The sequence below is a fragment of the Bombina bombina genome, chromosome 1 (genome assembly GCF_027579735.1).
Source record: "Bombina bombina isolate aBomBom1 chromosome 1, aBomBom1.pri, whole genome shotgun sequence".
In the NCBI taxonomy this organism is placed as follows: Eukaryota; Metazoa; Chordata; class Amphibia; order Anura; family Bombinatoridae; genus Bombina; species Bombina bombina.
In genome coordinates, this window is record NC_069499.1 from 92074277 (window position 1) to 92102067 (window position 27791).

Sequence of the window (27791 nt, forward strand, 5' to 3'; positions counted from 1 at the left end):
CTGCGCCTCAGCCCGTGTTGGGAGAGGGGCAGAGTTAAAACTTTGTGGGGATGGACTGTTTTCTCGGGCCACCTCCGCATAGGTTTTCTTTTTAGACTCCAAATTGAGGGGGCTAGGTGACACCCTAGTTTCTGCCACAATTTTGGGACTAGGTTTTGATTCCCTTTTAACCCCCTGTTCACCGGACTGCTGAATAGAGGATAACTTTGTACTCTCTTTGACCAGCCAGTCCAATGAGCATTTCTCATCAAAATCTCTAGCTAAATTAAGTTTTATGGGCGTGGGCAATGCTTCGAAAAATAAATTCACAAATTCTGAGCATTCAAATATGGGGTGATCTTCAGCCATACTGTACGCACTTTTAAGTATAGGGCTTTGATTCACACTACATTTTAAACCATATACAGCTATTTTTGCTGCAGTTTTAGTGCAATATTGCCCAAATTCTTTTCTGCATTCGTTTTCTCTCATTCCAGGAATGAATATTGATATCCTTTACTGAAACAAAGAATTTGTGATATTTACCTTCAAATACCTAGGGCAGAAAGTCAATTTTTGACTGCTCACTTGTAATATTCATTATGGATAAAGCATTTTCATAGGTCACTAAGTGGTCAATTATAGAATTTGTTCCCTTGTTGGAGAATTTAGGTACTGCACTACTTAAAAAAGTAATTATTTTAGGGGTGTCATATACCTTATTAGACGTATCTTGGGCTTTCCTACGAACCCTATTTTTGGGGCTGGAGTGCCACCTATCTGCCCTATATTTATTATGGGGAGACCTCCCTATGTACATTAGTACTACGTGGGCTATTTGGTTAGCTAGCTCCGCCCTCTGACTCCCTACTAGAGATGTCTTCCCCCTCCTCAGCAGAGTTATAGCAGTTCCCTGAATTTATAACATGAGGTGACTGTGTATTTGGGAAATGTATTTGGGGGTCCTTTGTTTAAATTCTTCCCTACATTTCTGCAGTTCATTCCTGATGTAATCCTTAAAGGGACAGTAAACACTAGAATTTTTGTTGTTTAAAAAGGTAGATAATCCCTTTATTACCCATTTCCCAATTTTGCATAACCAACACAGTTATAATAATATACTGTTTACCTCTGTGATTACCTTGTATCTATGCCTCTGCAAACTGCCCCCTTATTTCAGTTCTTTTGACAGACTTGCATTTTTAGCCAATCAGTGCTTGCTCCTAGGAGCTTCACGTGCCTGAGCTCAATGTTATCTATATGAAACACATGAGCGCCCTCTAGTGGTGAAAAACTGTCAAAATGCTTTCAGATTAGAGGCAGCCTTCAAGGTCTAAGAAATTAGCATATAAATCTCCTAGATTTAGCTTTCAACTAAGAATACCAAGAGAACAAAGCAGAATTGGTAATAAAAGTAAATTAGAAACTTGTTTAAAATTACATGCCCTATTTAAATCATGAAAGTTTGTTTTTTACTTGAATGTCCCTTTAAGGGAGTTAGAATTATCTGCATTATCCTCATTGCTAATAGAGGGGTTTTCATTATGATGATACAGCCATTTTAAACCACTTAACGATCTTTGAGGCTTTGTGCGAGTTCCTTCTGCAAATCTTCTATCTGAGCTACTAAATTCTGGCTATATTTTTGTAAGGTGGCCATGTTTTGGGCAAACTCATCAATTTTATCCTGGAATCGTTCTGCCTCTTCCTCATCTAATCTTAATGAATAATTTTCACCCCTCAGTTGCTCCAATTGTGAATTTTGTACTTCTATTTTATTGTACATTTCATCGTTCACATAGAGGAGCAGGCCCCAAGTTTTGAAAAATATTTCATCGCATTTTCCTCACTTTACAGGTTGGCCCAATTTTAACAGCCCTTGAAATATTTTGCTTTCGCCACACCATATATTGTCTGCAATATTTTTGGAATTAGTCTTCAGCATCTTAATGTAAGCGCCTAATTCTCCCTTAATATTTAATTTATTTTTAAGGTGAGAAATGGCTTCTGTTTTAAGCGTTTCTGCCTGAATAACGGGTGATTTTGGGGAACATATTTCAACACTATGGGGCCTATGTATCAAAGGTCTTGTGGACCTGATCTGACAGTGCGGATCAGGTCCGAAAGACCTCGCTGAATGCGGAGAGCAATACGCTCTCTGTATTCAGCATTGCACCAGCAGCTCACAAGAGCTGCTGGTGCAACACCACCCCCTGCAGACTCGTGGCCAATGTGCCGCTAACAGAGAGGTGTCAATCAAGCCGATCATACTCGATCAGGTTGAATTGTGGCGATTCCTGTCTGTCTGATCAGAGCAGGCGGACAGGGTTATGGAGCAGAGGTCTTTAGACATGGGCCCACAAGCTCCATACGGAGCTTGATAAATGGTCCTCAATGTATAGAATTAATTGATTCACTTCTAATAACAGACATTATTATATTGGCTTAGTATTTAGTTAAATTAAAACACTAATACAATTTTGACCAATAAGAAAAAAGAGAAAAAAATAAATATTTTCAAAATATTAATATTAATTTTTAAAATATGAAAAATGGGGGCGGAGCCAACTGCAGAGCTGGTAAGACGTGTTCTGGTGCAGCTCCCGGGCCCAAGATCCTAATTTAGAGGTCTATTCATGCTCTACAGCAACCTTATTATAACCAGCATATATGTGATTAGACCTAAGAACTGGTATTTATTCTTATGAACCTTTGGGGATCCGGAGAGCCTGCACCAGTCCGCCGCCACTGCCTTACACTACAGAGCTGGGAGAGAGAGCCGCCATCTTGGGGACGCTGCATACTATTTGCAGGCCACTAACCATTTAATCAAATTGAAGTAGGCTGTAAACCACAACATGAAGACTTCACTCTATATCCTGGAGGAGATGAGCCGCCTGCTTGACAGACATCATGCCAGTTTGGCTGACAGGCTATACGCAGCCCCCAGCAGAAATGTCGTCTGTCAGTCCCAACAGCAACCCGACCTCGCTGAGCCTATGTTGCGTGAACGGGATGGGGGTGGTGCTGTAGGGCCCCGGCACTTATCCCCTGCCTGTAGTATACTTAAAGAAGGTCGGGATGCTGGCATTACCACCTGCTTTCGTATCCCAGCTAGCCATCCCATACAACAAGGCGGAACGCACCAGGAAGGAGAGCTCTTACTAGACATACCCGCGGGCAAGGCTAGCTCCGAAGCAGCAGTAGCACAGCAGGATGCCAAGCCGACTCAGCTAAACCTTGCGCACAGTAGGAGAACAGTGACTCGGCAGACCTTTCCCTTAAATTCTTCTCCCGAAACATCCTCTGCTAGTGACTTTTGTGGTGGCCCGGGAGTAGATTCAGAATCTGCGTTGCAGTCTGACATGCAGGTACTCTATTCAAATACCCGGGTGGGAACCCTTGGTGCGCCCATGTACGACAATAGCAATGTGAAACTTTACTACTCACCTACACCACCTCTTTGCCCTAAAACTGACCCGATGGCCGACAACACAGCAACGCCTGTCTATGGAACTTACCTTACCCCGCACTTTGGCCTGACTCTGCTCCAATCCCACTATTTTCTGGGGACACCTCCAGTACTAACACTACGTAATGAGATTCCCCACATCGCTGCTCAAATCTCGATACGCAAAAAAAAAGAGGGGGTCGGCTAAAAACATTGAGACTCTAATCAGACAGGTACTTGGGACAAGTTTCAGGTATACTGCTGGACACTTAATATGGTTGCTTTGCAGACTGGCTGCTACCGGCTATTCTCTCCATTTGACAATAATGTTGTACAAAGGTTTAAATTTCTTATCTGTGCATTGCCAGTCTGTATTACATTTCTGCTAAATAGAACATCAGGCTATAATTCCCATATATCTGAGCACATATTATGTTATACTATAGCAATATATATACATAGAAGTGGAACCACTGTTAGACCTGTATAAATACTCCTGTCATATACTGTACCTTTACCAGGGTTGATGCCCTTGTTTGCTATATATTATTGTTATTAATATTTATGTGGAGTTGAGTTATTTGTGCATAGCTATGTTACTAGTTTGGCTGAACAAGATTGCTCTTACTATCAGTGCTCATTTTGGACCATGTTTCTAGCGTGTCTTTATCTGCCCCCTCACATTCACATTTACATTTAAACTTGTGCCTTCTACCAAGTGGCATGCCCCCCGCGGCCGAGGAGGCATGTCTATATAACCTTTGTGCATTTCTTTTTACAGAAACGCCTATATAGGAAGATGCATTACTCCATGACTTCGATGTGGGGTCTGCTATATATTTGTTATGTTGTCATATTCTATCCTATTTACATGGTCTAATTGTCAAGTTTGAAAAAAAAAAAAAAAAAAAAAGGAGGGTTACAAGCTCTTTACAATTTCACAGCATTCTAATTTGATGTGTTAAAGGGGGGTCTCTTACCTTCTTATGTTGATGTTTGCATTTACAAGCTATGTTTGAAAAGACTTTTGGTTGTGTCCCTGTTATTGCAGTGCTAGGCAATAGTATTTATCACACCTCTTTATAAATGTACTATCGCAGGCTGGCCCTGAATTTTCTGTAGTTCTATCGCACTGCAAATTATTTATTTACCTAGTGTCGAAGCTATTACTTCAAGACCCCTGAGCTTCTTTATGCAGGATATAGCATTGCCCACTATACAATCTTCCAGTTCCTAGTTACCCTCTAGCAATCCATGCACCCTCGAATCTCCTCACACAGACCTAGTGCTTTGTTCATGTATTCTGTATATCATCTTCATACTACCACCTCCTCCCCCCCCCCAATTTAATATACCTCCTAGTATAGGAGGGTTAAATAAGCGGCTAATCTCGCCTATGCCACACTTTCATAACTTTTACTATTACCTACTAATTGAATATGCTAAATAGCTTTTAAATCACAGAACACTGTTTTAGCTACAACTGCATTCCTATGTCTGAGTCTATATGAAGTTCAAATGGTTATAAAACTATTTTATTTATTTTTTCTTTAAAGATGAATAACTATGCGACAAAAAATGACCATTCAAATTGTTAATTTAGCTCAGGTAAAATAGAAAAAGAGGTTCCATCTGATTATTCTTATTGAGAATTTTGTCTTCTATCTATATAGATATTGTCACATTGAAATGTACCAGTTTGTCTTACTGACATGTCTTAAATAAGTTGTATTGTTTTCGCACAACCTCAATAAAAAATTTATTAAAAAAAATATGAAAAATGTATATTTTTTTATAAATTTTTTTTAAAAAAAATAATATTTTTTTATATATATAATCTCTATTTACTACAAATATATTATATCAATGTGATAAATATTAATATCTCAGCAGTGCCTCCAAATAATATGTCAGTATATGGTCGGGTTATAATACAATATATTTAATAATTATTCTTTAAAACAAACCCCCAATAAAATGCATAAACGAAACAATATATATACGGGCAATCACAAATGCAGCCTCACCGTCAATTATTGCCACACTCTAATACATCCTTATAAAGTGATTATTTAAACTACTTTAATTTCTTATATTAATCAATTACAGTTTTAATTATAGATGGGATAATATAATGTCATTTTTTCTGGTTACTCCAATACCAAATACATGTATGTTTCTAGTGATCATATTAAAAAGCAATTACACTGTCAATTATTTGCTCTCCCCAGAATCAAAGCATTTAACATCCTGGCATATATTCATACAAACACAGCATATTTCACATTCCTAATAATTTTTGAATACACAGATCCATGTTTATGGCTAATATTCATAGGGCATCTTGCTGTCTGTAAGATAAAGAAACAGATGTTACCATTTTGAAACAAACATTTATAAATCTACCATACAGCTTATTCATTAAGTTCAGTATACATTTATCTAATATGTTACTGTTAGCCTTTTTGTTCTCAGCATATATTTATATATATATATATATATATATATATATATATATATATACAGTCTGAGAATCAATTATACTTGAAATTTAAACACAAGTTGTACTTTAAAAATGAATTTTAAAGCTACAATACAAACATTTTTTTGTTTGGTTCAGTATATGTTCATCTGAGGCTCAGGGGCAATTAACAGGTCTGTGCTAATTACTGTATTCTCAGAATTTCTGTTTGTTACCCCCTACAAGGCTGTGAGCTTCAAAGCTAAACCTTTTGTTGTTAGATGCTATGCTAATCAGTCTTTGAAATGACTGCCTGAACTAATTGAACCAAATGTGTATTCCTTTGTTCTCATTTGGATGTATTGTAATCAGGAAAAAAGGGGGGTTGGGGCTGGTCTGCTATGAGACCAATTCACTTCAAAAATGAAATATTGGATTCTATGATACATCTGTAGTTTATTTAATGTTACTCACAGTTACCCTGACATACCCCAAATGGATATTCCTTTTTCAGGGTGTTTATCAAATATAACCACATTTCAATGGTTGAATCATACTTATATCTTGCACCCTGATGTATATACTAATGTTTCTTCCACTTGGATTCCCGAAGCTATTCAGATCCCTAATTGGAATTTATCCTTTTTCTTATTAGAAGATATAATGCGCAAATCAAGTTTAGTACATGAACATAATAAAATATTGAATATGTCAATTACTCATAGAATCATATACTCGAAATTTGTAGAAAAAAATTGTTGAAAATAGGATCAGACATAGAGGCAGCTACACAACATCATTGGTATAATATTTTCATGGGACATTCACCATCAGCTACTAAGATGCTAAATTGGATAATTCACCCTGTGTTGGTGATAGCAATTCTAATTTGTGTGTTAACTATATGGAATGGCCTATCGAATGTTTTGCAGACCTTTGAAATTCATGTCATATTCATATGGTCAGTAAAATATTGATTCAAGGACCGAATGTGATACATGTGTGATTTGGCAGGCCATGGGGTCTATTTATTATTGTGTGGATGGACATGATACAATGAAGCGTATCATGTCCACCGCACATCGATAAATGCAGACAGCATTGTACCAGCACCAGTAAACTACTGGTGCAATACCGCCCCCTGCAGATTTGCTGCCAATTGGCTGCTAGCAGGGGGTGTTAATCAACCTGATCGTATTGGATCGGGCTGATTTCCAGCGATGTCTGTCTGCTGCCTCAGAGCAGGCGGACAGGTTATGAAGCAGCAGTCTTTAGTCTGCTACTTCATAACTTGTGTTTCTGGTGAGCCTGAAGGCTCGCCAGAAACACAGGGCATCAAGCTCCATACGGAGCTTAATAAATAGGCCCCCATATATAAGTGAATTGTTGGATGAACCAATGTTTTAACTGATCTATTTGTTAGTTGAAGACCTTAACTAGTTGTTATAATGCCCCATGCTTATATAATTATTAATGCTGACTGCTGACAAGAATTAAGTCTGTCTAACTGGAAACCCCAAACACGTACACTATTAAGATGCAAAGAACATTTGTCTGAATAAACTTAACTCTCAGCACACATAATAACACGTACACAGCTATGAAAAGAGGAACTATATACACAGTGTTAACTCGGGAACAGTATAAAGGAGAGCTGGGACTTCCTCTTTTCTGACTCTCTATTCATGGGCAAAGGCGTCATGTGAATATCAGGCAAGGTGAACTCCCAGAATCCCTATATTGTTCAGGCTGCAGTGACGGGAATCCCCAGTCAAAGTGGAACATATATGATGCAAAATCTGGTGATGTAGAAATGTATATTATTTGTTGCTTATAGTATGTAGCATGAGGTATTGCTTAACAACTTGTTAATTAAATATGTTGCTTATAGTATGTAGCATAAAGTATTGCTTAACAACTTATTAATTGAATTGTTTAATAAAACCACTTGTTTTAAACAATACGGAGTGTTTATTGGGCAATACAGTATGTTACAATTAGTATGTGTGCCTAGCGTGTGTATGTTACAGCTAGAATGTGTCCCTGTGTGTTTATATTACAGTTAGTATGTGTGCCTGGCGTGTGTATGTTACAGTTAGCATATGTGTCTGGAGTGTGTATGTTACAACTAGTATGTATGCCTGTGTGTGCATGTTACAGTTAGTATGTGTGCCTGGCGTGTGTATGTTACAGTTAGTATGTTTCCCTGTGTGTGTATGTTAGTTAGTATGTGTCCCTGTGTGTGTATGTTACAGTTACTATGTGTGCCTGGCGTGCATATGTTTTAGTTAGTATGTGCATCTGGCCTGGGTATGTTACAGTTAGTATGTGTGCCTATGAGTGTATGTTACAGTTATATTGTGTAACATTGTGTGTATGTTACAGCTAGAGAGTGTGAGTGTATGTTACAGTTTGTATGTTTTTTGTGTGTTACAGTTAGCATATGTACCTGTGTGTGTATTTTACAGTTAGTGTTTGTCCCTGTGTGTGTGTATTTTACAGTTAGTGTTTGTCCCTGTGTGTGTATGTTACAGTTACCTTGTGTACCAGAGTGTGTGTATGTTACAACTAGTGTGTGTGTGTTACAGTTAGCATGCATGTGTGTATATTACAGCTATAGGGGTAGATCTAACATAGTGCGAGTGGATATGATACGATGTAGCATATCATGTCCGCTGCACATCGATAAATGCCGACAGTATACGCTGTCTGCATTTATCATTGCACCAGGAGTTCTTGTGAACTGCTTGTGCAATGCTGCCCCCTGCAGATTTGGGGCCAATCGGCCACTAGCAGGTGGTGTCAATCAGCCCGATCATATTCGATCAGGTTGATTTCTGTCCGCGGCCTCAGAGCAGGTGGACAAGTTATGGAGCAGCGGTCTTTAGACTGCTGCTTCCTAACTTCTGTTTCCGGCGAGCCCCAGAGTGTGTATATGTTACAGCTAAAGTGTGTGTGCATGTATGTTACAGCTAGAGTGTGTATATGTTACAGCTAAAGTGTGTGTGTGTAAGGTGCAGTTAGCATATGTGTCTGTATGTTACAGTTAGCTTGTGTACCTGAGTATGTTTATGTTACAGTTAGCATGTATGTGTGTATGTTACAGTTAGATTGTGTGCCTGTGTGTGTATGTTACAGTCAGCATGTGTGTGTGCATGTTACAGTCATCTTATGTACCTTTGTGTGTTTACGTGTGTGTGTATATATTATGCCACCATTTCATCGCCAAATGTGATTATATAAAAACTTTTGGGTTTCTTTCTTAAATTATTTACATGCTGCTTGTGCATTCATAACATAAATGGCTCTAAAAGCTTCTCTCGGATCCCCTTTGTTTAGCAATAGCAGACATGCATGGCTTTGCCATTGTTTATTTGTAATTTGAAGGTTGTTAATTGCAGCTGCCCACCAGACTTCTACAATTCCCGGCAGTAAAGTTGCTGATTAGTTAACTGGTAAAGGTAATTGTAGTGTAATGTAGGTATTGTCTTCCCACCTCCCTGATCCCTCCCAAACAGCTCTCCCTCCCGTCCACACTCCTCACCACAATATAAGGTACTGGCACTGGTACTGGTACTGACAGTCTGCCAGTTTCAAGGTTTAGGGCTTTTTTATTTATTTATTTTATTTACTGTAGTGTAGGATCCCTCCCACCTCCCTGATCCCTTCCAAACAGCTCTCTAACCCTCCCCCTCCCAATGGTGTCTGTCAACTTAGGTACAGGCACCCTACCCACCTCCCTCTCCATGTGATTGTGTGTATGGCCCCCTCCCCTCTCTGATTACCCCATTTGGCCCATCTCTCCCTCTCTCCTAACAATCTTTTTCTGTAGCGTAGGGAACCCTCCCTTCCCCAACCTCCAACACCCCTCCAGTGATGTGTCGCCCATCTGCCTCCCTCCTTCCCTCTCACACCACCCATGGCACCACCGCAGCTGTCTGTGTCACTGTCTGTATCAGCGATCTGGCTTTATATAGTAAAGGGAGCACGATCAAAGCTCCCTTACCATATGAAGACAGATGCCTTCTGACCCCGGCTGCAGTCTCAGCTGTCTAAGCTGATAGCTTGGACCGCAGCATGCGCCTCTGTATTGGATGTAGGTACTTCATCAACAGGGCACGCTGGACAAAGTACTCTGTGATGTAGTATCACTACTTATGCCCATTTTACGCTAGGGGTTAAATATATAGGCAAAGTCCCATTTGGCAATCAAAAGTTTTCACTATGTGCGACTGCTGATCCTGATTGGCTAACTGAAGGAGTTAAACATACAGTGGAATGTCCCTTTAAGCATATTAGGTAGCTGGGATTTTATATGTCATCATTATTTGCTCTGTTTGCTTTGAATACACAGACAAAGGTTATTTGGTTAATGTTTAATAAATCTGATTTCACAATACTGAACTTATCCCTATAAATAATGGTGTCCTTATCAGCAAAATTTGGGAGCTCTATAAAATCTCTGAAAATATTTGGTAAGTATGTAGCCTGTATATGTTTACATATACTTATTGTATAGTTATGCTATTTGCCAATGTACCCAGTGCATCATACAGTAAATGTTGGATATTAGCGATTTGTGTAAACATAAAGGGGTGCTCTAAGGCTTAAAGTAAATACTATAATTTTTTAGAATATAAATGCCTTTTTCTAACTTCTTGTTTAACTCATATACAGCTATATGCCCTTCGCTTACATCATAACATATTGTAACTCCTAAGAAGGACACAGACAAGTGAGCCTAACAAAAGCAGAATAAGCAAATGAAAAAACAACCATTGTTCTGCTCAGGATCTGCAGTGAGCAGAATTTTCCAATTTTGTGTTAATAATGTCCCTTTAATGTTAACATACCAAATCCTCCAAAAAAACATGTCCTGTGGAGCAAACATTTTTCATACATTTTTGTTTTTTATACATATCTGCCTGTCTATGTGCCCATAATTTAGGTTTAGCATGGTCTCTGCTTTAGTTCCCTACAGTAAGAGGCTTGACAAAACATTTGGTCTTGCTCCATTTTGAAGTTTGCTTTAGCACACTGGCAGAGCGGCTGCAGGGCTACACAGCTGATTAATGTGACTATATGGCTGATAGACAGGGCTGCATGGCCAGTCCACTCATCTGACCTGATTTAGTAATGCATTTGATATCTGAGCTGCAAACCCAAGGGTCTTATCTTGTGATGTAGCTATGTGGCTGGCAGAGGGGCTGTAGGATGAGGGGTAAATCTAAAGGTCTATTGTGGGCATGTGGTCTACAGCTGCAGCAGTATCTGCTATCTGATCTGAGTTCTAATGTGGACTTGTGGCTGATGTTCCAGTGTTTTGTTCTAAGGTCTAATGTAGGCATGTCGAGGGCTAGGAATTGATTGTAGGTATGTGTCTGACAAGGTCTTCAAGCATTTGGGTTTAATGCCCCTACTTCACTGTACTATGCAGTATTATAGCAAATCAATGAATTTTGTTAGGGAAGGGCAGTAACTATAACATTGGTTATAGACTAAATGACTGAACTAAAAGAAGAGGTGTCCATAGTACTAAAGCTATAGAAGTAACACAGATGGACAGCAGTGTATATACAATGTTATGGGGCATTAAGGAACATCACTATATTAATATTAATAATATTATACTTTTAATGTCAGAGTTCCTATGTACTGTATGATGCCCATATTTTATTTAAGTCTAGATACATTTATTATAAAAGTATCAAAAACAATGTCATGCTGTCTATAATTTTGCTTCAATGCTGTTTTGAACATACCAAAAATTGTTCTATAGTACATTAAATTAAGTCTTAAGGACTATAGTTATGAAACAGTGGTCTATGGCATGTAAACCTCTTTAAAAAGACATTAAACACTTTGAGATGGCAATATAAAATGATAAATCAGATATATTAAAATATCTTTACAATATATTTTCATTATTTATTTTGTCCCCGTTCCCTGTAATTCCACTTTGAAATTGTGAGCTTTGCAGTTCCTGTTAGAAATGGAAGTGCAGAACACTGTTATATACCACACAGTCATTGGCTGCACACTCTAGTGACCTATTTATAACTGTCCCTAATTGGCCACAGCAGAGAAGGTAACCTAAGTTACAACATGGCAGCTCCCATTGTTTTATAGACACTAAAACTTTACACTTATTTTGTCATTATTTAAACAGTTTATGAAACTTTTAAAAATAAATCTACTTGTTATTCTCATACTAATATTTTCTTTAAATGCATCATTCGATCTTGCATTTGTTAAGTGTTTAAAGTCCCTTTAAGTCAGCTAGTGCTGGTGTGCTTAAGCTCTCATGTAATTGTCTGAGCGGTTAATTCAGGTCACATATATCGCAAGCTTAACCCGGGGGTTGTGCTAAGCCGATAGTGTGCAAGTAGTGGAGTTCTTCATGTAGTTCTGGGCTATACTATTAATATTAGTGATTTACTTCAGGTCTTAAAATGAACCACATTTTACAACATAATTTTGTATATATATATTTGTGTCATGTATTTTATAGGAACTGATCTTGTATTGAATGTGAGAATAAGTTGTGTTATTGTATAAATATCCTTTGATGATTGCGTTTTCTTGTAGGATTGCTCAGAGGGTGCAAAATGAGGGTCCTTCTCTTTCTATGTGTGAGTGTGGCTCTACTTTATATGGTCACCAGTGATCACAAGGAAGGACACCATGATAATGATAAGCATAACCACACGGAACATGAGCATCATAATGGCCACAAGGCCCATGATGATAAACATGACCACAAACACGATCACCATGAAAAAGGAAAGCACCATCACCATCACCATCACAATGAATCATCAGAAAGCCACAAAATAGCGCAAAGCAATTATGGATTTGCATACAAGCTCTTCAGACAGGTAGCTGCAGATCATCCATCTGAAAACATTTTCTTCTCCCCGGTGAGTATTTCCACTGCATTTGCTATGCTGTCCTTGGGTGCCAGGTCTCAGACCCATCATCAGATCATCGAAGGTCTGAACTTCAATATCTCAGAGATATCAGAACAAGAGATCCATGCAGGCTTCCAGAATCTCCTACACATCTTAAATGAACCTGACAGCGAATTGCAGCTCAACAGTGGAAACGCTCTATTTATAAGCAAAAACTGGAAGCTACTCCAGAAGTTCTTAGAAGATGTCAAGAAATTCTATGAGGCAGAGGCATTTTCTACTGATTTCCACAATGAGGAAGAGGCAAAATCTCAGATCAACAGTTATGTGGAAAAGAAAACAAATGGGAAAATTGTTGATTTGCTGAGCAGTGTTGACCCAGAAGCCGCAGTTGTTCTTATAAATTACATTTACTTCAGAGGTAGGTCCATCAATCTGTTACATCATCCTTAAAACAAATTATTAGTTAAGGATATATTAGAAGTTTATAGTTATCTTGACCATTTGTTGAGTAGTGTTGACTCAGAAGCCACACTAGTTCTTATAAATTATATTTACTTCAGAGGTAGGTCCGTCATTCTGTTACATCATCCTTAAAACAACTTATTAGTTAAGGATATATTAGAAGTTTATAGCTATCTTGACCATTTGTTGAGTAGTGTTGACTCAGAAGCCACACTAGTTCTTATAAATTATATATACTTCAGAGGTAGGTCCATCAATCTGATAGATCCTGCTTAAAACAGCTTATTAGTTAAGGATAGTTTAGAAATGTATAACTATACTGACCATTAATCATATTCCTCCTAGCGACCTCCTTTATATACCAAAGAAAGTCCAGGTCATAATAAAGTAAAGTGGAGCTTATTTGTTATGATTTCACAAACTGAAAACACTGCTATTTTATTGTCTCTGTTCCCTAAGAACTGCATAGTTTTTTTCTCTCACTGGACAATGTTTGAATTAGATAATTTAGACAGATGTGGCAAACCTATGGCATGAGTGCCTGTGCTGGCATTTTTAATAACATTTTTTGACACTCTGCCACCAATATAAGTGCTGACACTTATCAGCAGTAAAGCTTTAATTATTGATATATGTGTATGGAATTTAAAAGAAAATATAACTTTAATATCCAGTTTTTTTAGAAGATAATGGATAATTTGGGTAAACATCTAAAAGTTTTTTGCTGCACATGATCTAAAGGATTTATAACCAGTTAAATAGATATTATTTTTATATCTAACATATTTATATCTTTGTCCTAACCACAAGGAAGCAGATATGTTAGTGATATGTTACCATCAGCAACATCATTTACCTAACCTAAGAGAAGACAGTACAAGTACCAGGGATATGTGAGAAGTTAAATAGACAGTAAAGTCAAAATTAAAATGTCATAATTCAAATAGATCATGCAATTTTAAACAACAATCCAGTTTACCTCTGTCAACTAATTTGCTTTGTTCTCTTGGTATACTTTGTTGAAAAACATACCCAGGCAGGCTCAGGAGCAATACACTACTGGAACCTAGCTTGTGATTGGTGACTGCATATGTATGCCTCTTGTCATTGGCTCACCTGATGTGTTCAGCTGGCTCCCAGTAGTGCATTGCTGCTCCATCAACAAATGATACCAAGAGAAAGAAGCACATTTGAAAATAGGAGTACAGTGGAAATAGGGTTGGGCGAAAGTTTCGTAACATTCGAAAAATGAAGTGAATTTTAACACATTCGTTCGTTCGAATCAAATTTCGAATGTTTACATAAGATTCTAACATTCGATTTTCGAATGTTCGGTTTCGAATTTTAAGATTACATTCGAAAATATTCATTTTGAAAAATTCGAATTTATATTTGTAATAGTATTTCTAATGCTTTCTTTAAATGTAATATTCGAATTATGCAATATTCTATATAGAAACATTCAAAATTATATATTTGTATCTATTATGTATCAATTTACTAGATTCCTTCCCTACCACAGAAACTATTGAACTTCTGAATAGTATTTGTTAAATAGAATGTTAAATTTGAAATTTTGAATGTGGAATTATTAACATTCAAATTCGAAAGTGACATTCGAAAACTGTAAATAGCATTCGATTATAGAATTTTTAAGAATATTCATTCTTATCAACATTCAGATTTATAATTCGAATTTTGGTAATAACATTCGTTCTAACATTCAAATTCGGAAATTTACACATTCGCCCATCCCTAAGTGGAAAGCTGTTTAAATTGTATGCTCTCTCAATCAAATATTGTTCTTTAAAAGTTTTGCAACATATTAGAAAATGATTATTTGTCATGGAATACTATTATGTTTATTTTGATAATTTTCAGTTTGTTTTATATTTGCAGAAATCTACAGTTCTAAATCTATTTTTAAAATATACTTTGCTCTATGTAGCATATTAGTAAATCTGCTAAACTAGTTGTCTTAAATGTGTCAATCACTAGGAAAATGGCAAAACCCTTTTCAGGAAGAATTAACAAAAGAAGGTGATTTCCATGTTGATGAGAACACTGTTGTGAAGGTTCCAATGATGTTCAGAAATAACTACTACAGGGTAGTACATGACAGGGATCTTGGTTGTCATGTGGTAGAAATACCATACAAAGGAAATGCCACGGCATGGTTTATTCTGCCAGAAGAAGGAAAATTTAAAGCAGTGGAAGAAGCTCTTGGGAAACCCACCTCAAAAAAATGGCTAATGAATTTTAGTGACTGGTGAGAAATGTTTTGTGCTTTATGTATTTGTATAGATGTTTGTGGATTTGAAAGAGGCAGCCTAAGCAAAAATGAAAAATGACAATGTGATTTTTGCATTGCTAACCTACGGCTAGATTACTAGTTTTGCGGTATGAGTGAAAAAGCAGAATTATGGCTCTTTTTCACTACCACTGGTATTACAAGTTTTGCAGGTATATCTGTACCGCACACTTTTTTGGCCGTAACACAACGTAATTACGGCAGCTTTTAAAAAGTCCTTTTTTAATGGGACTTACATAGCGCCGGTATTACGAGTTTGCCTGTCCGGGCCAAAAAGTGAGCGGTACAGCCTATACCGTCAAGATCCATACCGTAAACTGAAAGTCAGTAGTTATGGCTTTTATGTTACAAAGCCGTAACATAAAACTCATAACTAAAGTGCTAAAAAGTACACTAACAACCATAAACTATCTATTAAGCCCTAAACCGAGGCCCTCCCGCATTGCAAACACTAAAATAAAATTATTAACCCCTAATCTGCCGCTCCGGACATCGCCGCCACTATAATAAACATATTAACCACTAAACTGCCGCCCTCCCGCATCATAAACAGTAGTTAAATATTATTAACCCCTAATCTGCTGTTACATCGCCGCAACCTACATTACTGTTATTAACCCCTAATCTGCTTTTAAGGGCTGTTGGCAGTTTCGTTTAGGCTAGGGGTTTTTTATTTGGGGGGGGCTTTTTTATTTTGATAGGGCTATTAGATTAGGTGTAATTAGTTTAAATATTTGATAATTTCTTTTTTATTTTGTGTTTGTTTTTTTGTAATTTAGTTAATTGTATTTAATTAATGTAATGTATTTAATTGTAGTGTAAGGATAGGTGTTAGTGTAAGACAGGTTAGGTTTTATTTTACAGGTAAATTTGTATTTATTTTAGCTACGTAGTTAGTAAATAGTTAATAACTATTTACTAACTAGTTTACCTAGTTAAAATGAATACAAACTTGCCTGTAAAAAAAAAATAGACCCAAAGCTAGATACAATGTAACTATTAGTTATATTGTAGCTATCTTAGGGTTTATTTTATAGGTATTTAGTTTTAAAAAAGAATTATTTAGTTAATGATAGTAATTTTTATTTAGATATATTTTAATTATATTAAAGTTAGTGCGTCTTAGGGATAGACTTTTGGTTAGGTTTAGGGGTTAATAACTTTAGTATAGTGGCGGCGACGTTGGGGGCAGCAGATTAGAGGTTAATAAATGTAAGTAGGTGGCAGCAGTTTTCGGGGACGGCAGATTAGGGGTTAATAAGTGTAATGTAGGGGCGGCGACATTGGGGGCAGCAGATTAGGGGTTAATAAGTGTAGGTAGGTGGCGGCGATGTCGGGGGCGGCGGATTAGGGGTTAATAAGTGTAATGTAGGTGGCGCGACATGGGGGGCAGCAGATTAGGGGTGTTTAGACTTGGGGTTTATGTTAGGGTGTTAGGTGTAAACATAACTTTTCTTTCCCCATAGGAACAATGGGGCAGCGTTACGGAGCTTTACGCTCCTTTATTGCAGGTGTTAGGCTTTGTTTTAGCCGGCTCTCCCCATTGATGACGATGGGGAAATCATGCACGAGCACATAAAACCAGCTCAAAGCAGCGCTGGTATTTGAGTGTGGTATGGAGCTCAATTTTTGTTAACGCTGCAATATTGCCTGCTAACGCAGGGTTTATGAAAACCTGTAATAGCAGCGCTATAGGGAGGTGAGCGGTTGAAATAACTTGCAAGTTAGCACCGAGCCACTCTTACCGCAAAACTCGTAATCTAGCCGCTAGATAGCTATGCTTAAGTATCCATTTATGGTGTTAATTATTTTTGGCAAGCCATTAGCCTTTAAAGCAGACATCCTCAAACTTGGCCCTCCAGAGGTTTTGGAACTACATTTCGTATGATGCTCAGCCAGCATATTAGCTGGCTGAGCATCATGGGAAATGTAGTTCCAAAACCTCTGGAGGGCCAAGTTTGAGGATATCTGCTTTAAAGTGTCTGTCATTAAAAAAATAATAATTGAGTAGTTTACAAAGCTATGAGATTTTAGTTTTAAGCTTGCCAAATTACAACAACAGAGGTGCAAAGTACTAAAGCAGCTGAGTCGATCACAGTTGAGTGTTGCAAGAGCAAACTGGTCTTTTATACAAAAAGGCTAGAGTTGCTAAGCAACAGACTCTCAGACATGACTTTCCTTTAAAATTACCAATAGCGGGAGAGTTACATGTTACAAAAACTTTGAGCAGTTGTAAACCAGTAGAAGGAAGTATGTAAACAGGAAAGAAAATAGAAACCAGTGTCACTTTATACCAGTCAAATTTGAGTCTCAAAGTTAACATCACCAGTGGAAACCTAGCCTATAGATTGGGCACTCACAAAGATATGTAACAAATTATTATGCTTTATATAGAGGTTAGAATATATAAATAGAGACTGGTACAGATACAGAAGGATTACAGGAAATGTGGTGATTTGCCAAAATCCTTTCAATGAAAATGTCCCTTTAAAGCAGTTTTTAGTAAGTTCTTTACCTCTCTTGTACATTTCTGAGCTCTCCACCTATTCTCTGCTATAGCTAATAATTTGTACCACCATAATACTGTTGTCATCATATTAGCTCTGTGTCTTGCATCTTTTACATAGGTTAATAAACTTATGGATACCCAAATTTTCCATTTCTACCACGCTTGACCTTGTACCTGAGTTGAAAAAATTGGGTGTTACAGATCTATTTTCTGATGAAGCTGATCTCTCTGGTATTACAGGAGAATCAACCCTTAAAGTCTCTAAGGTAAGAGTTTTGTCTGTTTTTGTTCCTAAAACTTTAAAATCATGGAAACCATTTTATGTATTTAAAGTTTACTTCTATTCTCAAATTTACTTATTTCTCATTGTGGGCTAGATTACAAGAGGAGCACTAATTTATCACTCGCCTGTAAAATGGCGAATTTGCCCGTTTACGGCATGCAATAAATAACCATCCATTACAAGTGACTGGTTATTGCTACTGCGAACTTGCGGTAGCAATTAACACTTTGGGGCCCTTTTATCAAGCTCTGAATGGAGCTTGTGGGCCTGTGTTTGAAGACTCGCCAGAAACAGCAGTTATGCTAAAGACCGCTGCTCCATAACCCTGCTCTGAGCAGGCGGACAGGAATCGCCGGAATTTAACCTGATCGAGTACAATCGGGTTGATTGACACCCCCCTGCTGGAGGCCGATTGGCCGCGAGTCTGCAGGGGGCGGCGCTCTTGTGAGCTGCTGGTGCAATGCTGAATACGGAGAACGCATTGCTCTCCGCACTGTCGGATCAGGTCCGCAAGACCTTTGATAAATAGGCCCCTTTAGTTTTATATTTTTAAAAATTGCATTTTTTTAAAATAAAAAACAACTTTATGAAGCAGTTTTGAGGGGTTCAATTTGGCGGGTGAGGGGTGTTAGTATAAAAACGGCACTGAAAAGTGCCTTTACATTGTGGTCTATGGGAACTGTATATTCCCTGTAAAAAACAGTATATGTATATGATTATATGCATATATATTTATGTGTTATTATGTGTATATACACATATAAACATATAAAAATATATATGTATATATTCATATAACACACAGAGAAAACCCAGCACTCACTTACAAGCTCTCAGCTAAGATTTAAAAGCAAAAATGGAAAGGTTAGTTACTGCATCTGGCCAAACGGGACAAGCCCAGGTATCTCGTCAAGGTCCTTTCCAATACCTGGGACTCTAAAACAGCCACACAATGCAAGCTTTCAAATCCAAACAAACTGGGAACAAGGGAAGGGTGCACAGGAATATGTAATCACCCTAGACATATACAAAACACGGAAGGGAACTGCACTCTCATACTGGACCGGGTACACATCCTATGACCCTGCAACATGCTCAGCCCTGGGTGCCACTGGCACTCACAGGAAGCTGTGCTGTTCCCAGAGTCACAGGCAGTTAACCCCAGTCAGGTCTGGGTGCAAGAACCATAGGGAAAATTACAAAACAAATTAATACAACACACAGAGAAAACCCAGCACTCACTTACAAGCTCTCAGCTAAGATTTAAAAGCAAAAATGGAAAGGTTAGTTACCGCATCTGGCCAAATGGGACAAGCCCAGGTACCTCGTCAAAGTCCTTTCCAATACCTGGGACCCTAAAACAGCCACACAATGCAAGCTTTCAAATCCAAACAAACTGGGAACAAGGGAAGGGTGCACAGGAATATGTAATCACCCTAAACATATACAAAACACGGAAGGGAACTGCACTCTCATACTGGACCGGGTACACATCTGATGACCCTGCAACATGCTCAGCCCTGGGTGCCACTGGCACTCACAGGAAGCTCTGCTGTTCCCAGAGTCACAGGCAGTTAACCCTAGTATGGTTCTTGCACCCAGTGGCACCCAGGGCTGATCATGTTGCAGGGTCATGGGATGTGTACCCGGTCTAGTATGAGAGTGCAGTTCCCTTCCGTGTTTTGTATATTTTCATATACATATATATTTTACTTTTGCAGCCCATCGCATGACTTGAAAACGAGGCTCCCATTGGAGCTTATGGTAGTGCAATCTTGTGAGTGCAATGCTTTCCTGCAATGCGAATGCAAAGTCGCATTCGCATTGCGGCTAACTTGTAATACCACTGCACATTTGCAAACACGATAGTTTGTGCTTCACTTGTAATCTAGCTCAGTATATTTTATTGAAACATAGCTCCTTTTAATGACTGTAGTGTTTATAGTGTGCTCATGAGCCTCCCTAGGTAGGAAAAAGGATCCAAGGGTCCTATTATAAAAAAATCACAGGATGTGACTTGAAAAAATGTACCCACACTTGCAGAGACTGCCTCAAGGAATTCCCTAAAAAGGGGCAGTCCAGAAATGAAATATGACGCAGCATTTACCGAAGGGGTGACGCAGCGAGAGGAGGGGCGGGGACCGGTTTGAGACAGAGTGTGACATGTCATGAGCAGGGTCAGATGTGTCATGGGCAAGTTCAGATACAGCTGGGGGATTGTGTAGAAAAAAGTAATGAATGAATTATCACTTTTGGGGGGGCACACAGAATTCCATGGTGAGTTTCAAGATACCTCTCATAGAACTTTGCAAGAAAGGGAACTTTTGCTGGTAAGAATGAAGTTAGCAGGGAGAAGGGGACACACTTTTAAAATGTAATAGTGCAGCTCATACAACCCAGATTAGCCTGTTTAGATTTGAATGTATTTTTCTATTAGGGTAATAAGTATTGTGCATCATGTGAACCTTGCCACATTTAGGCTTGAGAGGTAAAACAGGGAGACCTGCAGGGGAGGAAATATTTTAAATAAATACGCTGAGACCTGGCATAAATCTCTTATTAATGCCCCTTCAGCTCACTAGCAGAGGTGAGGAAACACATTATACAATAAGGAAAACACATGTTTTGAATTTATAACTTGCTTATTAGTAACAATTTCACAGCATTTTTTGGATTCTGCAATGTTTTATAACAATTTCTACTATGTGAGGCCTATTTATTAAAGGTCTGTCCGATCTGTCCGATCAGGTCCGGCAGATCTCGCTGAATGCGGAGAGCAATACGCTCTCCGTATTCAGCATTGCACCAGCAGCTCTGCAGATTCGCGGTCAATCAGCCGCCAGCAGGGGGGTGTCAATCAACCAGATCGTACTCGATCGGGTTGAATTGTGGCGATCTCTGTCCGCCTGCTCAGAGCAAGGAGACAGGGTTATGGATCAGCAGTCTTTAGACCGCTACTTCATAACTGCTGTCGAGCCCTCAAGCTCCATTCTGAGCTTGATAAATGAGCCTCTGCATTAAATAGGATTTTTTGTCTGAATAATTTCAATACAAATTTTAATTTTTCTATAAAATATGATTTCTGCAGAACAATTTTGTTAGCATTTTGAATGCAATTGAACAACACATTTTTTTTAACTTTTTATTTAATTATTTGTGTTATATGAATTTTATGTTAGCCCTTTTGTTATATATGCATCTTCTTTAGATACTTCTGTGGGCGCTCTACAAATAACCGATAATAATAATAATACTAATAATCCTTTCACGAGACTCACTGTTCTATCAGGAGCTACATAGTACTTGCAGTATTAGAGAATATTAAGGGTAATCAGGCCTTAAAAGGACATGAAACCCAAAATGTTTATTTCATGATTTAAATAGAGCATGTCATTTTAAACAACTTTTTAATTTACTTCTATTATCAAATTGTATTTGTTTTCTTTGTATCTTTTGTTGAAAAGCAGGAATGTAAGGTCAGGAGCATGCATGTGTCTGGAGCAGTACATGGCAGCAATTTTGCAATAATTTTTACAATTAAAGGGACATAATACTCAAATGCTAAATCACTTGAAACTGATGCAGTATAACTGTAAAAAGCTGACAGGAAAATATCACCTGAACATCTCTATGTATTTTACCTCACAATTTCCTCAGCTTAGCAGAGTAAGTTCTGTGTAAAAAGTTATACTTCAGCTGCTGCCCAGCTGCAAGTAAAAAAAAAAAAATGAACAGTAGCCAATCAGCATCAGCAGTGCTGAGGTCATGAACTCTTTTACTGTGATCTCATGAGATTTCACTTAACTCTCCTGAGATTTCATAGTAAGCTGAATAGGGAAATAACATGAGAGTGTACAAGGCTCATCCCCTTAGCTGTCCCAGGACAGACATACTAATATGCTGCTTAGAAATCCTTTACAATGGGATGTGGCTACTGAGGAACTTTTGAGGTAAAATATCTTTCTTTTTTACATAGAGATGTTCAAGAGATATTTTCTAGTCAGCTTTTTACAGCTATGCAGCATCACTTTCAAGTGTTTCAATATTTGGGTATTATGGCCCTTTAATATAGAACTAGATGGCAGCACTGTTTCCTGCCATGTAGCGTTCCAGACACCTACCTATATATCTCTTCCAACAAAAATTAAAAAGGAAGCAAAGCAAATTTAATCATAGAAATACATTTTTAAAAAAAGGATATTCTCTTTCTGAATCACAAAAGAACATTTTTGTGTTTCATATCCCTTTAAATTTCAACAGAGGATACCGTGAGAATTGCATAAATGAGACATTAGAAAGAATTTGGAAAGTTTTTTTTAAAATATTAAACAATATATCTAAAACATGAAACTTTCATGTTCAGTTCCATGTCCCTTACATAAAATTGCACAATGTACTGTTTGCTTAACCCTTTGAGTGCTAAGCACTTTCCCACCTGGGTGCTAAGCTGATTTGAGGGTTTTTTAATTTTCATATCCCCAATATACAGTTACATTTATACAGTATACAGTTGGAAAGGTTAGGCGATTACCTTTTCTTGGGGTTCTGTAGCTGCTTAGATGTCTGAGATACAGGCTTCTTAGCAGCATGCCCCCTTTCCCTATACTGTCCATTGTCTTTTTTTAATAAAGTTGCGCAATGACGTCTTCACGTCATTGCGCGTGATGTCACTATACAGGCCCGATCGCCGGGGTAGGAGTGGGTGGGAGCCCCCAGATCTCCCTCAAGGTGGGAGAGTTCTAGCGACGGCTCTGAGTCGTCGTTAGCACTTAAGTGGGAAATTCTGCAACGGCTCAGAGCCATCATTAGCACTCAAGGGGTTAAAGTCATTTTAAAGGTTTTAGAAAACATAAAATATATATTTCTACTCCCTGTATGTTTCCCAATTCTGGGTACAATCCTTTCCTTTTCTATTTGTTTTGTTTTTATATCATGGGTTTTTTATCTTTAACAAAATATTCATTGAAAGATTATAAAGTATTCATCGTTTACATTAAAATAATTTACAGTAACCTCTATTCATTTGTCCTGCATGAACTCTGCATGTCTTTAGTAATGCATACAGATTATATTACTACCATTATTTTGTGTAATAGAGAACTCCCATCATTGGATGACATTTGATTGAAATAAGTGAGACATGTACTACAATCATTTTTTGGCCCCCTAATAAATAACTCAGGGATGCTACTACTACTGTTTCTAATACTAATTATAATAATAGAAACACTGACATTGATTTTAAAAAAAAAACAGGATTTTTATTTTTATTTTCATTAAATACAGACAAAAAATGTTAGCCTTAGTGAGGATCCAATGTATGGCCCCTGCAGCCCAATTTAGCTTACTGACTGCACAAATAAGACTTTAAATCAAATGCATGTCTCTGGAGCCCCCCATTATTCCAGCAAGAAACTTTAATTAGGTCTCAGATCAGATACATGACCTGTGCAGTCCCTTTTATGCCAGCTACATTATGAAGCTGCAATGCCAGACCAAATGCCCCAACTGTCCCGATCTTTGCGGGACAACCCCAATTTTAGGGGTCTGTCCTGCTGTCCAGGGTTGCTTGCCATCTGTCCCACATTGCCCCATTCATTTAAAAAAAATATATATATATATATATATATATATTATTTTTTATTCTATTGCTGCCATACTCAGAAGCAGTTGGCTTTTCTCTCCCATGGTTAGATACCTGTTAGATTACCTGTGGAAAAGGAATGGTGTGTGGTTTAAACAGGAGTAAGAAGGCTGTATACCCTCTGACCTCATGTAATGGTGACCTCTAACCTCTTGTAGTGATTACGTCTAACCCCTGGTGATAATACTAGCATGCCTTCAGTTTTATATGATGAGCAGTGTTAACACTAGGGTAACAAACAGTGGCAGCCTCAGACTGCCAGCTAATGTGCTTGCCAACCCCAGCACCCCATACAATGAATTACAGATACCCATATATGATGTAGTGTGTGTGTGTGTGTATCTGTATATATAAGTGTAAGCTATGTAGTGTGTGTGTGTATATCTTTATGTATAAGTGTATGCTATGTAGTTTGTGTATGTATCTGCATGTATAAGTGTAAGCTATGTAGTGTGTGTGCAAATTTGCATGTATTAAGTGTATGTTATGTAGTTTGTGTGTGTATCTGCATGTATAGGTGTAAGCTATATAGTGTGTGTGTGTGTGTATCTGCATGTATAAGTGTATGCTATGTAGTGTGTGTGTGTATCTGCATGTATAGGTGTAAGCTATGTAGTGTGTGTGTGTGTGTATCTGCATGTATAGGTGTAAGCTATGTAGTGTGTGTGTGTGTATCTGCATGTATAAGTGTGTGTATATGCATGTATAAGTGTATGCTATGTAGTGTGTGTGTGTATCTGCATGTATAAGTGTATGCTATGTAGTGTGTGTGTGTGTGTGTGTGTATCTGTATGTATAAGTGTGTGTATATGCATGTATAAGTGTAAGCTATGTAGTGTGTGTGTGTGTATCTGCATGTATAAGTGTATGCTATGTAGTGTGTGTGTGTATCTGCATGTATAGGTGTAAGCTATGTAGTGTGTGTGTGTATCTGCATGTATAAGTGTATGCTATGTAGTGTGTGTGTATCTGCATGTATAGGTGTAAGCTATGTAGTGTGTGTGTGTGTATCTGCATGTATAGGTGTAAGCTATGTAGTGTGTGTGTATCTGCATGTATAGGTGTAAGCTATGTAGTGTGTGTGTGTATCTGCATGTATAGGTGTAAGCTGTATAGTGTGTGTGTATCTGCATGTATAGGTGTAAGCTATGTAGTGTGTGTGTATCTGCATGTATAGGTGTAAGCTGTATAGTGTGTATGTATCTGCCTGTATAAGTGTATGCTATGTAGTGTGTGTGTATCTGCATGTATAGGTGTAAGCTATGTAGTGTGTGTGTATCTGCATGTATAGGTGTAAGCTATGTAGTGTGTGTGTATCTGCATGTATAGGTGTAAGCTATGTAGTGTGTGTGTATCTGCATGTATAGGTGTATGCTGTGTAGTGTGTGTGTATCTGCTGTAGCTTGTGTTACTGTGCATTTTTGCTGACTTTAAAGGCCAGAATTTAGAATATTATTGGGGAATACAGAGAGCAGTTTGAAAGAATTTATTATTAAATGTCCAATCAAGATAAAAATATTTAGCACTGTGTCTGCAAAGGCTAATTAAATACAGATCTCACATAGCTATACCAGTGGTTTGAGCTTGTGATTGATTTGCTGCCTAAGAGTATTAAATATATGACTTTATTTTGAATTTTATTTACATTACTTCAGTCTTATGATTTTTTTAAGCCCCATCCCTGCTCCTTTTTTGGAAAAGCATGGCCCTGCAGCTCATTTTATAATGAGGCCTCAGAACAAATACATGGTTCCTAATGCCTAATTACTGACAGCTATATACCTCTATGAGACCTCAGAATAGATGCATGGAGCTCAAAGATAACTTAATGCCAGTTATATGAGGCTTCAGATGTTTACTAATAAAAATATATCTCTGAGCATTAAGTGGGCCTTCCAAGTAGTTTGGGGCACTTGCATCTTCTTACTAATTTGAATGAAATCTCCTTGACATTTAACAACAAAGTTTTCAATGTGTTCTGTCCATAACAAAATACATTCCACAAAAAGTAACACTAAAGAGTTGTATTTTTTTCTGTTTAAGGCTGTTCATAGGGCTGAACTAAGTGTTGATGAAAGAGGGACAGAAGCTGCAGGTGCAACCGTTGTGGAAGCTGTACCCATGATGCTTCCACCATCCATCAAATTCAACAGACCTTTCTTTTTAACTATTTACCATATACCAACCAGAAGTTTATCTTTTCTTGGAAAGATTGTCAACCCCCTGAAATAGCCCAACTTACACACTGTGAGCTGTTTTAAATAAACTCACCTTATCTCTATCTTGCCTGTGTCCTGTTTTTAAATAACTTTATTGATATTTTTCATACATCAACACATCTATCTTGTAATGGATATCTAGTTTACAGATAACGTTATTATGGGGATGGATCAATTAATCATTTTGGATACACTTGGAATGTACTAGCATGTATTAAAAGAGGCATTGATTCAAGGGAGGAAAGCATAATTCTGTCATTATATAAAGCCCTGGTAAGACCTCACCTTGAGTTTGGAGTGCAGTTCTGGGGACCGATTGCTAAAAAAGATATTGCAGAACTAGAAAAAGTTCAGAGAAGGGCCACAAAGCTAATAAGGAGATTGGAGAAATTAACCTATGAGGAGAGGCTAGCCAAACTGGGTCTGTTCTCTTTAGAAAAAAGGCGCTTGAGAGGTGACATGATTACTTTATATAAATATATTCAAGGCCCATATACAGAGATTGCAGAAGCTCTTTTTATTCCAAGAAAATTGTTTCTGACAAGAGGTCATAATTTAAGGTTGGAGGAAAGGAGATTTAATCTCCTGCAACGGAAACGTTTTTTCACTTTAAGAGCAATAAAATTGTGGAACTCATTACCAAAGGAGGTAGTGAATGCCAATACCATAGATACATTTAAAAATAGTGTGGATAAATTTCTGTATATAAACAAAATTCATGGATATGATTGCTAGTATTAAATGGGTCACATTTTAATGGGGTTATTTAAGCTTAACTGGAGCTTTTTGTAAGTATTTTAGATTTGTATAGGTTGAACTCGATGGACTTCAGTCTTTTTTCAACCTTATCTACTATATTACTATGTATGTATGTTACTTATTACAATGCTTAGGCTTTCTAAGTATTTTTATATATATATATATATATATATATATATATATAAAAAGGCAATGTGAGTTTAAAGTATCCTAGCATATTAAGGCTTCTCTTCACATGCTAAAAATGGTAGCTAATTAGCTTGTTCTCTATTTACCATTGGATAACTACTATAATTTATTGGCTATTAATACCAAAAGGAAGTGTCAACCAAATAACGTAGCTCACCAAAATCCACACAATACACTAGCACTAATAATATGTTTAATAAATGTCCCCAGCTACTAGGGAAGATTTTCCTGACTCCTCAACCACATAATTTATTGTCCAAAGAAAGTAAACAGCACTCCTAAATAAAAAAAAGTGGAAAATCTTTATTCAGCTAATACAGCACCATTTCGGCCTCCTGACCCTTTGTCAAGTTAATAGCACACACATTTATATTAACACCAATTAAAAAACAGCCACTCCCTCAGGTTCCTGAAGGGGGGGGGGGGGGGGCAAGCCTCATCTCACAAAAGTCTTAAACTTAACCCTTACTCATTCACAGGCCATTTAACCATTTAACCCCACACCAGGGACATAAGTGAAAGACCCATTAAAAACATTAAAGGAAAAAGCTTAACATAGGGATATTAATAACTAAATATATACAGAGACTTATAATGATAAATAAGGGGT

At 37.7% G+C, this 27791-nt stretch overlaps 1 protein-coding gene across 1 annotated transcript; it reads left to right on the forward strand.

The window, feature by feature from the left end:
- The first annotated feature begins 10332 nt into the window (after window positions 1–10332).
- Window positions 10333–26295, forward strand: LOC128644878 (alpha-1-antitrypsin). The gene is made up of 5 exons (XM_053697512.1): window positions 10333–10366; window positions 12480–13223; window positions 15266–15536; window positions 18206–18353; window positions 26058–26295. Exons 2-5 carry the CDS (start codon window positions 12500–12502, stop codon window positions 26244–26246), a joined length of 1332 nt encoding a protein of 443 aa, XP_053553487.1. The 5' UTR covers window positions 10333–10366; window positions 12480–12499; the 3' UTR covers window positions 26247–26295.
- Window positions 26296–27791: the final 1496 nt, after the last annotated feature.

What these genes read in the sequence shown, in the direction of transcription:
- LOC128644878 (XM_053697512.1), top strand. Translation starts at nt 12,500, where the DNA reads ATGAGGGTCCTTCTCTTTCTATGTGTGAGTGTGGCTCTACTTTATATG. An exon ending in CTAATGAATTTTAGTGACTG is followed by an intron (nt 15,537 to 18,205) that starts GTGAGAAATGTT and finishes TCTTTTACATAG; the next exon opens with GTTAATAAACTTATGGATAC. An exon ending in CAACCCTTAAAGTCTCTAAG is followed by an intron (nt 18,354 to 26,057) that starts GTAAGAGTTTTG and finishes TTTCTGTTTAAG; the next exon opens with GCTGTTCATAGGGCTGAACT.